The sequence below is a fragment of the Lonchura striata genome, chromosome 2, assembly GCF_046129695.1.
Source record: "Lonchura striata isolate bLonStr1 chromosome 2, bLonStr1.mat, whole genome shotgun sequence".
Taxonomy (NCBI): domain Eukaryota; kingdom Metazoa; phylum Chordata; class Aves; order Passeriformes; family Estrildidae; genus Lonchura; species Lonchura striata.
This window is the reverse complement of record NC_134604.1, coordinates 112750776-112766342: the sequence shown is the minus strand read 5'-3', so window position 1 is coordinate 112766342 and position 15567 is coordinate 112750776. Positions and strand designations below refer to the sequence as shown.

Below are 15567 nucleotides of genomic sequence, written 5' to 3'. Positions count from 1 at the left end.
GTGTCCCTGCCATGGCAGGGGGTGGAGCTGGATGATTTTTAAGGTCCCTTCCAAACAGAGACATTCTGAGATTTCAGATTCTACTGCAGAATCCTGTCTGAACTGAGACAGCAGCAGTGCAGATGCTGAACAGCCCTGCAGCACCCAGGAGGGAAAATAAATCCAGAAGAGCTTTCTCAAAGCATCTGAGCAAGAAACATCCTTTCCAACCATGGCTGCACTGATTTTTTAACAGCTTCCTGACATGAACAGTGCAAAATCAACACTCAAGACAATCAAGTTGATGAGAAACATGATAGAAATAGTTTTTCCCTTTATCCTGCTGCTACCATGAGACTTTGGGTTTGCTGTAGGGCAAAAGCCCCTGTGTGGAAGCAAACCTTGGTAACTCCAGAGATCCAAGTCACTTGGCTGCATGTTTGTGTCCAATGAAAGCTTTTCAAGCAGTTTTGCTGTTCATCATGGTGTGGATGAGCAGATCCTCCTCCCACGTTCATCTCCTTTTACAGACGAGGCCAACTGTGAGAGGGCCAAGAACACAAGGGTTAAAGAGTTTCCAACAGGTACCCCCAAATCAATGATAAATGCCAAAAGGAATCAGGACTGACATTATTATTACTGTAAACAGCACCAAGGAAATCTCATCACTGGCCAAGCATTCACAAAGGTATTCACCCCATGCATTTGCATGGGGTACCTAGAGTTTGGATGTGCTGACACTTGGATGTGTGGGATTTATTCCAGTCCTGGTTTTCCAGATGAGAAATTGAGACATCTTTGTGTATGCAGAACAAATCACTGACAACCTGGCAGGAAATTCAGTTCTTGAAATAAATCCAACTGTTACCTGGATGTTAACTTCAGGCAATCTCTGGAACAATAAAAGAGTACAGAAATGTGGCTGGTTAGACTGGCAGGAGAGTGGCTGGTGGGTTTCTGCAAAATACTCACTTTTCATAGTGCCACAGTTAAAAAAATAATTTTAGAAAGCGTAGTGACACTTGATACAGTCAATTCTCCTGAGAAAACTCAGCACAAAAACCATGAAAAATTCAGTCTCTTTTGCTTTCTCTTATTACCAATAACAAGCTACAGAATAAATATTTTAGAATGCTACCCCTGTGTTTCTCTAATTTGGGATGTACAAAGTTCCACAGGATGAGGGTTAATTTTACTGCTTTTGGGGCTAATCTAAGAGATCTGAAGGAAAAAAAAAATGTTTGATATCTTAATTAAGGAACAGTAAAGAATAACACTGGCAGAGAAAGGGTTCTGTACCTCGATGCTCCTTTACTTCAGAGCCCAGTGTGCCACAGACAGCATTCAATTAAATAATAGTCTCAGTAATAAACAATGACAATACACAGAACACCACACAACATCACTCCTTTGGCTCAAAGTAATTCCAGTTTGTGACTGAACAGCTGTTATGCAAAACAATGGAGCCTTCACATCCTACAGCTGAAAAGGCAGGGAACAAATTGGCAGAGGAAATTTAGATTGCACATCCCTTATGGAGTGGTTTTATTTCTTGTGCAGTTTGAAAACAGCATCAGTACAACTTTGGTATTCACCTGGAAAAGGCTTAGTTGGGAGAGCAGTCACTGCTTGTCCAAGGGAAGCTCTGTCTGAAAAGGCAGCAATTTCCAACAAAACCATTTGAAACAAAAAGCAAACAAAATAATTTGTTCTGGATTTTTTTTTTTTTCCCCATGGTGCAGCACACCCAAGATACAGTTGTTTTCTCATAGGGATGTTAATAACAGGAGTAATAATAAAATCATGCTGAGAGACGATGAGGCACCACAGCAAAGGCTGTGGAGAAACTCACAATCCTGTCTCAAATGAGTTCTCTGGGAAGATCATATTTAGAGAGCTTTCTACTGCCTGGCCTAACCAAAGCCTTTCCAGTGGTTATATTTTCCTCTCCTGAACATTATTTAAGGTAATTTTTACAGTAAAAATAATCAGCCACTGAAACAACCTTCCCAGAGCTGTGTCACTGGAGGTTTAAAAGATGCAATTAGACAGGATGTTGGTTAATGATGATTTTATGATTCTGTCACCTCACCTATGCTCCCTCTCCCCAGAAAAGGGCTGGACAAGATCAATCATCTTTTGAGGTGCCTTCCAGCCTGGGCTGTTCTATGATTTTGGGGATGCTGAGAGACTGAAGAGGGACATTTCTATGTGAAAACCAGCATGCAAACACTTACTGTGGGGTCATTCCTTCTAAAATCACCTGGAATCAACCACTGCCAGAAAGAAGGATCCTATTGCCTGGATGAGGTCACTGAGGCCAAGTGGCATAGCAGGAGTGCCAAACCTCATAAGAGTACAGAAAACCAAGGAGTTATAATAGGATAAAGATTTTGTGAAGCCAGAGAGGTCTCTAGAGGTTGATTTCCTCTGAGTGCAACTCTTATCAAGCAGGAAATTATGTGTTAAAATAATGCAGGTTGATTAAATGCAGCACAAATGCCACTGTCAGTAGTATCAATATGGAGAAGAAGGGCTCTGCTAAGGTAAAAAACCTCTTCCTCCCCAGTTAAAAGCCTAATCACCATTTACATGTGTCTCAACAAAACTTTGATTGTGTAAAAGTTCTGTATTTACCACAACAACTCAGCCCAGGAGCTCTCAGTTTCACAGAATCACAGAATTTGCTTTCCTTCCCTTTTTTCCATGCTGACAAAAGATAATGCGCCTTCACCAATTAGGCACCAAACGCAGGGGAAAATAAAAAAGTTTCAAGTACATAAACAATATATTTCATAAATAAAACCTGGCTTCCTCTTGCCTATTGGTTTGGTGTGAGACAGAAGTATTTGTGGACAGGACAGCTGAGGAGAAACTGAACTAGCTCAAGCCAGTGGTGAAATAATTCAGGAACTGTACTCAGGATATTGGGAGGCTAAAAAATTACATGATCTCACAGTATTTGTGTGAAAAGTACCTAAGGAAGACAGAAGTGAGCAGGGAATGAAAAATTCTCCTTCCCACACTGCTAAAAGGTACCTTTCTTTCTGATATGCATCCTTGTCCCATCAAATACTGGTCCCTTCCATGCAGGTATTTTATAGACCTGTTGACATTTAATTAAAAGTAGTTCTGCTCCTCTGACACCCAAAATCTCTCACCAGAAATCCCTTTCCTATCCCTGTCCTGCAGCTTTAAACAAAGCCTGGTATACCAAGCCTCTGGAAACAGCCATGGCACCAAGAAAACCACTGGAGGTTAATTTTTATATCCAGACATTTATACTTTGGGAGAATTTGTTGTAGAGATTGTAAGGCAACCTTTAGGGATCAAGTAGTCCATGTTAATAGAGACTTTCAAAACTGAAGTCATTCCTACTCATATTTCTGCTAAAACATAGAACTTTTTCATAAATACAATAAGCACAGACAGGATTTTTACAACCACCAATCCATCCTCACTGTCAAGACACAGCAGCTGCTTATCCTCAGGGAAAAATAAAACCATTCAGCACAGTTCTGTGGCTCAGTCTGCTGCCCCAAAGGACCCTGTTCTTCAGCCACAGTAGGGTTTGCCCTTCAGGATTTCAAGCAACAACATTATATATATATATATGCATATTATATATATATATATATATATATATTTAGTTTATTCCTTTTTGCTACCAGCTCATTTTCCCTGTGGGAATAACACTATCTTCTTGACATGCAAAAGTCCAGACTGCATATCCATGGATGAAGAATGAAATGAAGGGGCTCTGTCAGCACAGACATGTTTGACCCAACCCACGCTTTGCATCCCCAGCAGTCATGCAAACCTTGCCCATCACACACTGGGGCACACTGACTCCATGTGGCAGGACACAGAATATGCTTCAGACATTCCTTTTTCTTTTTCTTGCACTTCACACAACCTTGTGTGTGACTGTGAACTTTGGAAATAAATTTTGGGAACAGAAGGAACAGAATCCATACATTTTTCCCATGAGAATTGGTGACATGGGGATGAAAGAATTAATGAATGGTGTTGGTAACAGTGTTTTTCACACAAATACTCACCAGGAACACAGTAAAATACAAAAGCTATATATATATATATATATATATATATATATGTATATATATATATAAAAAGAATGCTTTCTCAAATGTTTATTACAGGATGAAATAAGTCTAATTGAAAAAAATTCACATCCTGAACTTCATCAAAGGGGACTGATTGCTCTTCAGGCCTATTACCTAAAAGCAAGATTGAAAGAGCAGGTTTGAAAAATTACATAAAACTGTATCACATTCTTCTTTCAATTTGTAATTTGTTTGATTAAACTTGACTAGAAGACCAGAAAAGTTTGCTTCAGCATTAGACCAGCTCTCTGGCTCAAGTAGCACTAACTCTGCCTGATGGGTACAGGGTTTTTTCCATAACTAAAATGGAAATAATTCATAATTTTTTCTTCCACACCACGCTCATGCCCACCCCAAAACCCCATATTCCACCTACTTTACTGATGTTGTTAGATACAAGACCTAAAGAAGATAAGAAACAAAGACAATTCCTGTTTTGCCCCTTTGTGTCTTCACGTTCCAAGTCTCTACCATCTGACCACAAGGACATTCCACCCACTGTGAACAAGGTCTTCAGATGTCATTTCCAGACTTGGAAAGAAGTGACATGGTATGGCTGAAAGGGTTTTTGTACATCACAAGTGCCGCAAAATTTAGGATTTCCCTGCCTTGGTTAAGGTGTGTGATGATGCACCTGTCAAATCTCAATCTTAGTGCACAACTGTAAGGAGCTGCTAAATTTGTGGTGAGATTTTTTTTTTTTCTCTCCTTTCTGTTATTTTTTAAGACAGTGCAAGGCCTAGACACAGCATGAGAATCTCAGACAGGGGTGTTGCAGGGTGATCTGCCAATTTCAGCTTAAATTTCATCGGATAAACATTTTCCCATCTCTGTTTGGTATCCAGCAAACAATCCTAGTAGAAATTTTCCAAAGGTCCGTGTGGTTGTGTCTCTGAGTACTGCCCGTGCCAGCACTTCCCCAAGTATAAATTAGTAGCTGTACATCTGCTGCTGCTGCTGCTCTGTCTGAACGGGCTGCTGGCCCGGCTGCTGCGGCGTGGCCGGCGCCGGGGGCTGCAGGACATCAGTCTGAGGCACTGACCTCCAGCTCAGGGGGTGCTGTTCTGACATCTGGTTCCCCAGGGGAGCAATGGAGTTCACCAGGGTGGTCAGGTTTATGAAATGGGCCACGGACTGGGGGTTGGGCGCCTCGGGCTGCGGCGGGAGCTGGATGTCGCTCTGGCGGTTGTGCAGCACGGCCGAGCCGCTGACCGTGTCGAAGGTGACGGTCAGGATGGAGTTGTCCAGCTGCAGCTGGCGCTCCGGGGTGCCCAGCTGGCCCACGGCCACGGGCTGCAGGTTGGTGAACTGGGTGCCAGCTGCCGTGGTGATGGGGGTGACGGTGATGTTGGTGAGTCCCACGGAGCTGGAGGGGGCTGTGACGCTGGGGTCATTGAGGGTCACCACCACCTGAGGAGAAACACAAAGGTGGCCTCAGCCTTGTAGATTCTGATTGGGAAGTGCTCACGTGGTGCCAGCAAGAGAAGTCGCACACAGATGGGAAGGTAGGAAACTTGGAATGGACCAACTTCCAAGTGTAGAAGTAAGATGGTGATGGGAGACAGATATGGAATATTCAGAACAAACGGACAAATTAACTTCCATTCTTTTAATCCAGCTTCAGCCAGTGATATCTAGCAAACAAGTTGATGCTAACATCAGAAGATATGAAAACAAATTGATGCTAACACCAGAAAATGTGAAAACAAACATGAGGAGCTTATTGGTCCAATTTCTTGGGTCTTTAAACCCAGTTTGGTATTACCACAATTTATCCAATCATCTCCAAATGTTCAAACCGGTCTTTTGTAATGTTTTTTTAACCAAAAGAAGGGTCATCCCTCTAAGCAATGTCACCCATCACCCTCCTCCTGCAGCTCACCTGTTGGATGCTCTGTACAGCTGAATTAGTCTCATCTCCAACATTCCCTGTGAATTCACCTTCCTTCTCTGTGTATTCACTGAAGGCAGGGTCCTCAGGCACTTGAGCTTCCTCCTCCTCACCTGACTTTTGTTTTCGTTTCTGGCCACGTTTAGGAGTTTTTATGTGCTGCTTCCCTTCTGGTAGTTCACCCTGTTCCAAGGCTAATTCCGGCTGGAGCAACACATTTCCAAACAAAACATCAAGTCCTTTTGCTTAGTGAGGTTCCAAGTAAGACACAATCACCTGAAGCTGCTTTACTGTCAGTTCTCAAGCAAAGAAACAAACTTTAGCAAAATCCTGACTCCAGGGATTGAGACCTCACCCTGTAATTACATTCCGCCTGTTATACAGCCAAGCAGATCAGCAGCTTGTGGCTGCTTGGACATGTTCCATTGAGGCTGACTCTCTAAAAAAGCACCTTACCCATCAGTTCACACCCAGCTGTGTTATGTACCCAAAAAGTGCTGTCCCACCTCGCCCTGCAGCAAGCCTGGAACTCACCTGAACAATCCCAATTGAAGAGGCATCAATGGTGGTTGTCTCTGGCAGCGGCTCTAAATCATCAATCCTCACTGAAAGAATCTGAACACAAAGAGGTGTCAGCTGCAGAACTGCAAACCACAGTCAAACAGCACAGCATTTCCCTAATAAACTCCATCACCAAGCCAAAGTGATGTAATCTAACACTTTACACATAGTACTTAATACAGGGAGTTAACTGTGGGTTTTTTAAATAACCTTTTGGCATATCATCTTTTCCCTCTTGTTGAAATCCAGCAAAATTTAAACACAGTAAAATAACATGTCCATTTTCATATTCTAGACAGAACATAATCCTCTGGGAAGTGATGAATTCTACAGAAAGTAATGTGTTTGGAAAAAAATAAGTATTATGTTAGCATTGCAATTTATAAACCTATCAACTGTGTCCTACTACTTCATTATTTTCAGATGAATCTACACATCTCAGCTCATCAAAGAATAGAGACAAATTGCCCTCTGGATTTCAGATATGTACCTGCATTTTAAATCCCTAAATCAATAAACAAAGCATTTTGTTGGCTTCCTTCACAGTCATCATGATAAAACAACAAAGCAGTGCTAATGAAAAATTGGTAATGAAAAATTTTTTTAAAAGCTTCAAAGGGAACAGACAAGTCTTAGTTAAACCTAAACAAGAAATGCTGAGGAGAAACACAATATTTAGAACACAGAAAAATCCCTGCTGGGGGTCAGATAAAACATCCCTCTAATCCAGATTCTCTTCAGTCAGCATTCATCTTTAATACTGAGAATAATTTTGCATCATCAGCAAATGCTACCATCACCTCTCTATTCACCACTTTCAGCTCACTTCTGAATACAGAGAACACAATGGAGAAAAAAGAATCCATTACACTCACTAATGGATGGAGACAAAACATGAAAAAACATATATTTAAGCTGGGATAGAAACGGAAAAGAGATTTAAATAAGCTTTTAAAATAAGCTTATTTAAATAGCTTAAATAAGCGTTAATAATAAATAAGCTTTAATTTTAAAAAGCTTAAATGAGCTTTTTAAATAATAATAGATATTTAAATAAGAGGAACTTCATTTTTAGGGACTGAGAATCAGATAGCAAAATGGCTGATTCAGTTAAGTCCATGTTTCACAGACACTACTTAAAATTGAGCCCAAAAGAACAGAGAAAAAAAAAGAGAGGAAAAGACAGAAATTCTTTTCAAGTCACTGAAGGCCATAAACATTCCTTTTTAAAAAAATAATTATTTTAATTCCACAATCCACCACTCAAACTCATTCACCTCTGGGTGTTTACGCCTCATGTGTCGACTCATGGATGCTCTGGTAGAAACTTTTGTCCCACACAGCTGACAGCTCTGGGCTTCCACCTTGTCATGGGTGAGCTGGATGTGCTTCTGCAGCATGTAATCAGTGACATACTTCTTATCACACACTGAACACGTCCACTGTTTTCCTACTGGTGGCAGAGGGAAGGAAGGAAACCCAATGGATGAGCATTGGATTGCCAACACCTCAAAAAGAGCAACAATTTATGTTTGACAACAGGATGTGCAACATTAGTTCCAAGAGTGACCAGTCTAAATCAAAATTAAGGAGCAAAATTAATACTGGATACTGCTTTTTAGAGGGTTTACCTGTATGAATCAACTTGTGAGTCTCCATTGTGTTTCTCTCGCTGAACGTCTTGCCACAGAGCTCACACATGAAATCTTTGATTCCTGCATGAAAAGCACGTTTGGCACCTGTGAAAGCAGCCTAAAGGCATCTGGGACAATTCTGAGTTTTGTGCTAGTTGCATTAAAAAAATAAAAATCACAGACAAAAAAAGGCAGAAGCCCAGCTTCACCAGCTATTGTTAGCTAAACCATTCCACTATATCCAGCAGAAAACAAATCCCAGAGAAATTGATGTAGGAAGTAAAATTTTGTTTTGGGAAATCACAACCTGAAACTAAGTTAAAAACAAACCCAACACTGTAGAGTTACCCAAGACCAAGAACCTTAAAAAAATAAAAGACAAACTTGAAATCAACTAAACTGCATTTATTTGTAGAACACGTGGTCCTGGTTGAGGACAGGACAAAAATCTCACTTTTCAAAGAGCAGAAGACGCATATTTTATTAGTTTTTGTCATACTGTCTGACTGTTCTAGGCAAGAGTTCTCCTAGGAAAGATTTAACTGATTCAGTGCAGCTTTTGTCCATCTTTGGAGTCCTCACCTGTGTGTCTCTTGTAATGTTTCAGCATGTTGACTTTCTGTGCAAATTTTCGGTGACATTCCTTGCACTCGTATTCCTTAATCCCCTTGTGAAGCTTCATGTGGTGACGAAGAGCATGTTTTGTCTTCATTCCTGTGAGACAGAAGGCACAGGACACTTAGTCCATCACTCCCACCTTCAGGGGAGAACTCAGGCTCATGTTGTTAACCAACAGCTCTATTTCATATTTGCTGCGAGTCCACAGTTGTATATTTTTAATTGTTTATGTAGCAATGCACTTCATCATTATTATTTTAATTCCAGAAAAAAAGCTCTGGAAAACATCTGAGTAATCACTGTTAGAGAAACAAAACAGCAGGGACAAGCAAAGATAAAACATCCTTAGAGGTGTCAGACTTACTACTGTCTTTCACTAAAATACCAGCTCAGACTTGTTCAAGTTATAACACAAGAAATTAAAAAAGTCAAAGTGACTTTGACTCCTAAGGTTCTTACAGAGAGAAATTACTCTATTTTTTAAGCCAATAAACAGCTCAGAATGAACAAATCAACTTGTATTCACTTTTGTGCTGCAAATCAGGCATTCCTCAACCTGACAGAAACAAAAGCTACTAAAATCAGTGTTGTCTTACAGGCCATGAAACCAAACTGTACAAAATTAGGGCAGCTCATGTAACAACAATGCACCTGATTAATACATTTTCTACCTCTCAAAAAAGCAGGATTTACAGCACTGCCACTATTCTCAGCATGGAAGTTGTTTTAACTCAGATATTCACCTGCTACTCAGTATCACAATGAATGGAAAACAAGGCATCAGACATACCTTTGCCACACTCTGCACACAAGTATTCTCGGATATTATCATGGACTCGCATATGTTCTTTTAACATGTCTTTTCTAGCAAATGATTTGCCACATTGCTCACAAGCATGACTTTTTACACCTTGAAAATAAATTTAAAAGACAACGTAAATAAAAAAAAAATGTTAATGAGCAATGTGCATCTCCTAAAAATTGATTAAAGTGGTGGATTAGAGGGCAACAGTCCACCTATACTTACAACCTTAATGGATATGGTAGCCCAAATTAAATTAGAAGACTTTGAAGAGAGAGAAAAGCTAGCTTTTTGTGAGAAAATAAAATTAAACCCTGAGGTAGGAGAAGATTGAATAGCATGAAATAGTAATGAGCTGTTAAAAATGATTTTGCAATAGCAGGTTTCAGCCTGTGTAATGGCAAGAAGGTAGCATGGATAAGAATTTGGGGAAGAGCAGAATACAGAATTAGGTGAATCCTACAAATATATTAAGTAGGAATTTGGATTGTGTGTCCAGATCAAATCTCTTCATTAATATTCCCTGCTTTAGAAAACTGGTTTACTCTAAAAGAATAAATATTATATTTGTCTTATTGTAACCCTCTAGAGAAAAAAAAAAAAAAAGAAAAGAACAAAAGGCAGGCACTGGCTACAGAAATTTCTCTTTAGTATTGATAATTATAAAGAAACAGATCATTTTTACCTGTATGTATAAGCTTATGTCTTTCCAGATTTCCTATACTGTTAAAAATCCTGCCACAAATTTCACATGGATGGATGTATCTGAAACCAAAGAGACCAAAATCTGTGAGTCTTCTCTTGAAACAGAGGTGATTCTCAGGCATCTCTGTCACTAAGTATATTTCATTTGCTAATGCTAATTATTCCAAAAGTTCCTTGAAGCACAGGTTTTTCTAAATGAGCCTTAAGAAACCCCCAAGTTGACTGCAAGCTTGGAGCAGTCCGGCATTCCTATAAACTCTTTTTTTTTTTTTTCCAAAAAACATTATTAAAATCATTGATTTGCACTTCGCGAAGTCCAAACTGGGAGAACAAGCTTGGAGCAGTCTGGCATTGCAATAAACTCATTTTTTTTCCGAAAGAAATTATTAAAACAATTGATTTACACTTTGCAAAGCCCAAACCAGGGGGGCTGCTGACCCATCAATCTGTGTGAAGCCAACCACTAGCGACACGCATTTCAAGCTCACAATAAACTTTTTAACCCCCCATTTCACAGTTATTTTAGCACAGCCAAATTCTCTAAGAGCACCCCAGGTGGCAGAACCATTAGAACTCTGAGCAGACAGCTCTTTTCAGTGGAACAAGCCTTACTTCTGCACGTTGGGGTCGGGCAGGTTCTCCCTGTGGATGACCATGTGCGCGTGGTACGTGGCCTTCAAGGCGAAGCGCCGGTTGCAGATGCTGCAGCCGTAACCCTTCTCCTTGTGCACGTCCATGATGTGCTTCAGGTACTCCTTCCCTCTGCCAAAGGTCAGCTGGGGAATGAACCAATAGTGAATGGAAGGGGGAAGAAAGTCCTCGGGCATAGCAATGAGGGGGTAACATCGAGCAGACATAAATATCCTGTGTGCCACTGGATGAAAAACCTGTGACAGCTGGGTTTAGGCTCCAAACTCTTTGGACATTACAGGCACGCTGCTACAGGATATCAATTCACTCAGTTTCTCTAGATGGAGATGGTGTCTCCACCTCTGCAGAAGAAGAGGAGCTCGAGTTGTTCATGCACTGTGGAACAGCCATGTTTAACCTCCACCAGCTCACCGCGAGTACTGTGAGCAGTTTTGATCACCACAGTATAGGGACAATATTAAGCTATTAGACAATGTCCAAAGGAGGGCTACAAAGATGGTGAAGGGTCTGGAGAGGAAGCCTTGTGAGAGCCACTGAGGGCACTTGGTCTGTCCAGCCTGGAGGAGACAGATGGGAGACCTCATTGCAGTTCCAACTTCCTCATAGGGGCAGAGGAGGGGCAGGCACTGATCTGTGCTCTGTGGTGACAGTGACAGGACTTGGGGAAATGGCCTGAAGTTGTGTCAGGGCAGCTTTAGGTTGGGTATTAGGAAAAGGTTCTTCCCCCAGAGGACGGCTGGGCACTGAACAGGCTCCCCAGGTTCTGGTCACTGCAGCAAGAAAGAGCTCATGGAGTGTTTGGACAATGCTCTCAGGCACACGGTGGGATTCCAGGGGCTGCACAGAGCCAGGAGCTGCACTCAGTGAGCCCTGAGGGTCCCTTCCAGCTCAGCTTATTCTGTGATTCCGTAGGAGTGAGGACATCACAGATGGAGAAAATGCCTGCTGGGCTCTAGGGGCATGGTGAGCTCCTGCTTTGGCAGCAGCTCCTGAAGGGTTGGAATTTCCAGGCACGGCAGGGCAGTGACTCTGGCTCAGCTCCTGGAGGTGCTGCAGCTATGACAGACAGGTGCTGCACTACTGAGCTCCAGATGTGCACATCCAGATGTGCTCCAGCATATCTGTGTATGCTGCAGCATGCCAGGGTGAAGTTCCATAATGACATGGTATTTTGCTCCAATTCTGGAACTAGTCAGGGCATTTCTAACAGCACTGCACAGCTTGGTGAAGATGTACTCTGAGACCAGGAAAACTAGACTTTTTAAGAGCTCAGAAGAGAGATTTCTCCAGAAGTTACCTGTATTTGTTCTCCCTTTGGCTGTTCATTGTCCCCATCTCCTCACATCAAATCCCATTTCCCACAGCTGTGCCCTTACACAACTGTTTACTTCACAAACACCTGCAAAAGCGCTAAAAAAAACCCAACTTCCAAAAAGATCTTTCTGATTTGAATGGCCCAACTGCCTTCACTTGGAAGCACTCAATTTTATATAGTTTATGACACCATAAGGTGTCAGGCAGGAAAATCAGCACAGTGAAAGCAAGAACATGATGAACTGCTGTGGCACCACACCTTCACATGTTTACTGATACAAACTTAAAATCAGTTTACACTGAAAACCAGCTCCCAGATAAGAAAACTGAAATATTATTATCTGCAGGTCTTAAAATTAAGATAAACTAAGAACTTGCACCACATTAAGTGTGGGCTGTGAAATAAGCTCTGATTTCTAGGGGTCAATTCAGTGGCTGAACAACCAAAAATCCCCTGTCCCTGAGTCAGTTTTGCTGTTTTCACTGAGTTGTTCTGCACCACACCAGCACAGAGTGGTCACCCAGGGAGGGCACAGAGTCCTTAAGGACCCATTATTTCTTTAGAAAATGGCAAAAGCCACACAGTGAGAGATTTACAAAGTCTTCCCCTCTTAGCTGACAACTGAATTAACTACATTCCAGCAGCACTTCCAACACCATCCTGTTAATAATGGAGCAGGGCAAGAATAAGCAGCCACACTGAGCATAAGCAGAAGTCTTTCTCCGCCAAACTGGATGTCCACTAAAGATCCTTCTGACCTCACAAAAATTAATCAATTTGTGAACTCTATCAATCAGAAATGCTGTAACCATTTAAAGCTGCACATAATTGAAAGGTAGTTTGAGATGTGAATGTTCCTTTATTGATCCTTCCTCCAGTTTTGCTTGTTTTCTTCCTCACAGGAAAAAGTGAATGTATCCATCTTTCCTTTTTTTTAGTGTTTATCATCCCCCTTACTAGACACCACCTCAATTCTTATGGCATAGCCTCAGTTCACAGATTAGAAGTAACAGCACTGCAGACAACAACAGACCTTTGAGAGCCCTTAATGTTATTTAAAATACTGAATGATTTATAAATCCCTCCACACCCTCCTCCATCCCAAAACAAGTTAATTTGAAAGTATTTAAAGCTACCTGGCACCTTTTGCAGCTATACTTGTGAGGCTCTGAATCTGCACTTTCATCAGAATTGTCATCGTTTTCCTCTGATGAGATTCCAATTTTACCAATGAACTCTTCCCTCTGGTGATCGTCCATTAGGGCTATATCCTGTGTAGAGTGGAAAAGAATATTTTGTTTCAATTAAACTTCTTCAAAAAGTAATGCCTAGTCACCTTTTGCTGCCATGTAGACTGCTTTGCATTAACTGCTGTAATATTATTTATTTCAAATATCCTCCTGCTTCATTCAATCCAGAGTTTCTCTGTCCAGGACCACATAAGGAATAACTTATTCAAACAACTAATATTAATTTGTTCTGCATATAAAAGGAATTTCAATGTAAAGAGACTCAGCTGGTACAATATTACATCAACAAAAGCATCTTTATGAGCACCACTGAGTGATACAATTCCCTTTTAATTTCATTTAATTCCTTAAAATTCAGTGTTGACAAAACAATCTGCCTTCTCTAATTGATTATTAACACAATACCTTAAAATGGACATGAATATGATCTCTCAAGACATCCACCCTGAAAAATTTACGTCCACATATCTCACAGGTGTATTTCTTGTCTCCGTGTGTTAGAAGGTGTTTGTTCATATTGCTCCTACATGAAAATACCTAAAAGGAAAAGAAAAGGAAGGAAGGATTTTTTGATCATGTCCAGCAGGGCTACAGTTCTTTGCAACCCATCCAGTGGAGAGCACAGAACACATTTACTGTCTTTTTTTATTCCTTCTGGCCAGAAACATGCAGGAGATCCTGTTAGCAGTGTGCCTCAGAACTGCTGGCATGGCAAAATCCAGGGGCACAGTTCCAAGGAACTGACTGAAATTAGACATTTGTCAGGGGTGGGCTTCCAAAAAGAAAGCTGCAGCAGAATTACACAGAGTAGAATTTGAAATATTTTGACAGTGTCTTTTGAACCACAAATGTTCCATCTCTAAAAAACTATAGTCAAAAAATCTACCTTGACTGATATGAAAGATATTCAAAGCATCAAAATAAGAGGTCTACACAGCAGCTTAAGAGTTCTTGAGTACCTTTTGCACCATGAATCATTAAACATTTATAAAATCACAAGTTAAACCCACACTCCTTGTGACAACAGTGACTTAGGATCACGAGTGTTGAACATTCAAATGCAACCATGCCATGACTACACCATGAATTCACTTTTATTCTCCATGGAAAAGGATTCCCAATGCACACAGTCAACTCCAGCTGTTTACAACCAGCCAGAAAAACTCTATTTTAAATAACATAAGCCATGAGATTCCACTGACACACACAGTGGCCATGTGACACTCTACATTGTGCTGCATGTCCTGAGCAAAGTTCAGGCCTGAAATTCACTTTTGTGCTAACAGCTCCCACCATCCATGGCCACAGTGGGCTTGGATGAATAATGGAGCTACAGGTGTTTGAAGAGGAATTTCCTGACTGGACTCCACACCCTCCCTGGGCAGCTGTTCCAGAGCTCTGCCACCCTCAGTGTGAGGAATTTCTTCCCCATGTTGAGGTGGAACTTCTTGTGTTTTATTTTATGGCCACTACTCCTTGTGCCATTGCTGAGCACCACCAAAAAGAGTCTGGCACCATCCTCTGACACTCCTTGGAGATATTTAAATGTATGGATGGATCCCCTCAGTTTCCTCCTCTCTGGACTGAACTGCAGCACCCCTGGAAGCACAGTGCAGCGTTTCTCATGGCTCACTGGCACAAGCTCCTACCTTCCCACACACGGGGCACCCCGAGGGCTCCTTCTTGTAGCGAACCATGCTCTCCGTGCTGTGCTCAAAGTCTTCTCTCTTCACACGCCTCACCCCTTAACACAGCAGTCCCCATCAAAAAAAACAAAACAAGAAATAAACCATGGCTTTCCACTCCAGCCTGCAGGCCTGCTCAGGAGGAGATTGGGAAGAAGAGTGAAACACTGGGAAAGGCCTCAATGCAGGGTTTAATTGCTAACAAAAGGGTGATTTCTAAATTAAACTGTTTTAAGAATATAGAAGCAGTCTGCCAAAGTGATGTGTTATGGCTTATTGGTTATTAAAGCAGCTGTAAAGTGACTGAAAACACTTTTGTCAACACCAGGAAACAGGCAGATCTAGTTGG

The 15567-nt window shown here is 41.3% G+C and overlaps 1 protein-coding gene across 5 annotated transcripts in view; it reads right to left on the bottom strand.

The window, feature by feature from the left end:
* Positions 1 to 280: 280 nt before the first annotated feature.
* The window catches only part of PRDM15 (PR/SET domain 15), a 35642-nt gene continuing 20355 nt past the window's right edge, over positions 281 to 15567 (bottom strand). For 4 of the 5 annotated variants that reach the window (XM_021540340.3, XM_021540336.3, XM_021540338.3 and 1 more), the window contains 12 exons: positions 15183 to 15277; positions 13939 to 14070; positions 13420 to 13554; positions 10930 to 11093; positions 10298 to 10377; positions 9601 to 9720; positions 8775 to 8906; positions 8190 to 8273; positions 7836 to 8011; positions 6532 to 6612; positions 5989 to 6201; positions 281 to 5516 (listed from right to left, as the gene is read on the bottom strand). In XM_021540340.3, the coding sequence (XP_021396015.2) occupies positions 5037 to 5516; positions 5989 to 6201; positions 6532 to 6612; positions 7836 to 8011; positions 8190 to 8273; positions 8775 to 8906; positions 9601 to 9720; positions 10298 to 10377; positions 10930 to 11093; positions 13420 to 13554; positions 13939 to 14070; positions 15183 to 15277 (1892 nt within the window). In that variant the 3' untranslated portion in view covers positions 281 to 5036. The remainder of the gene's footprint in view (positions 5517 to 5988; positions 6202 to 6531; positions 6613 to 7835; positions 8012 to 8189; positions 8274 to 8774; positions 8907 to 9600; positions 9721 to 10297; positions 10378 to 10929; positions 11094 to 13419; positions 13555 to 13938; positions 14071 to 15182; positions 15278 to 15567) is intronic. The other variant, XM_021540337.3, reaches the window with a different exon arrangement.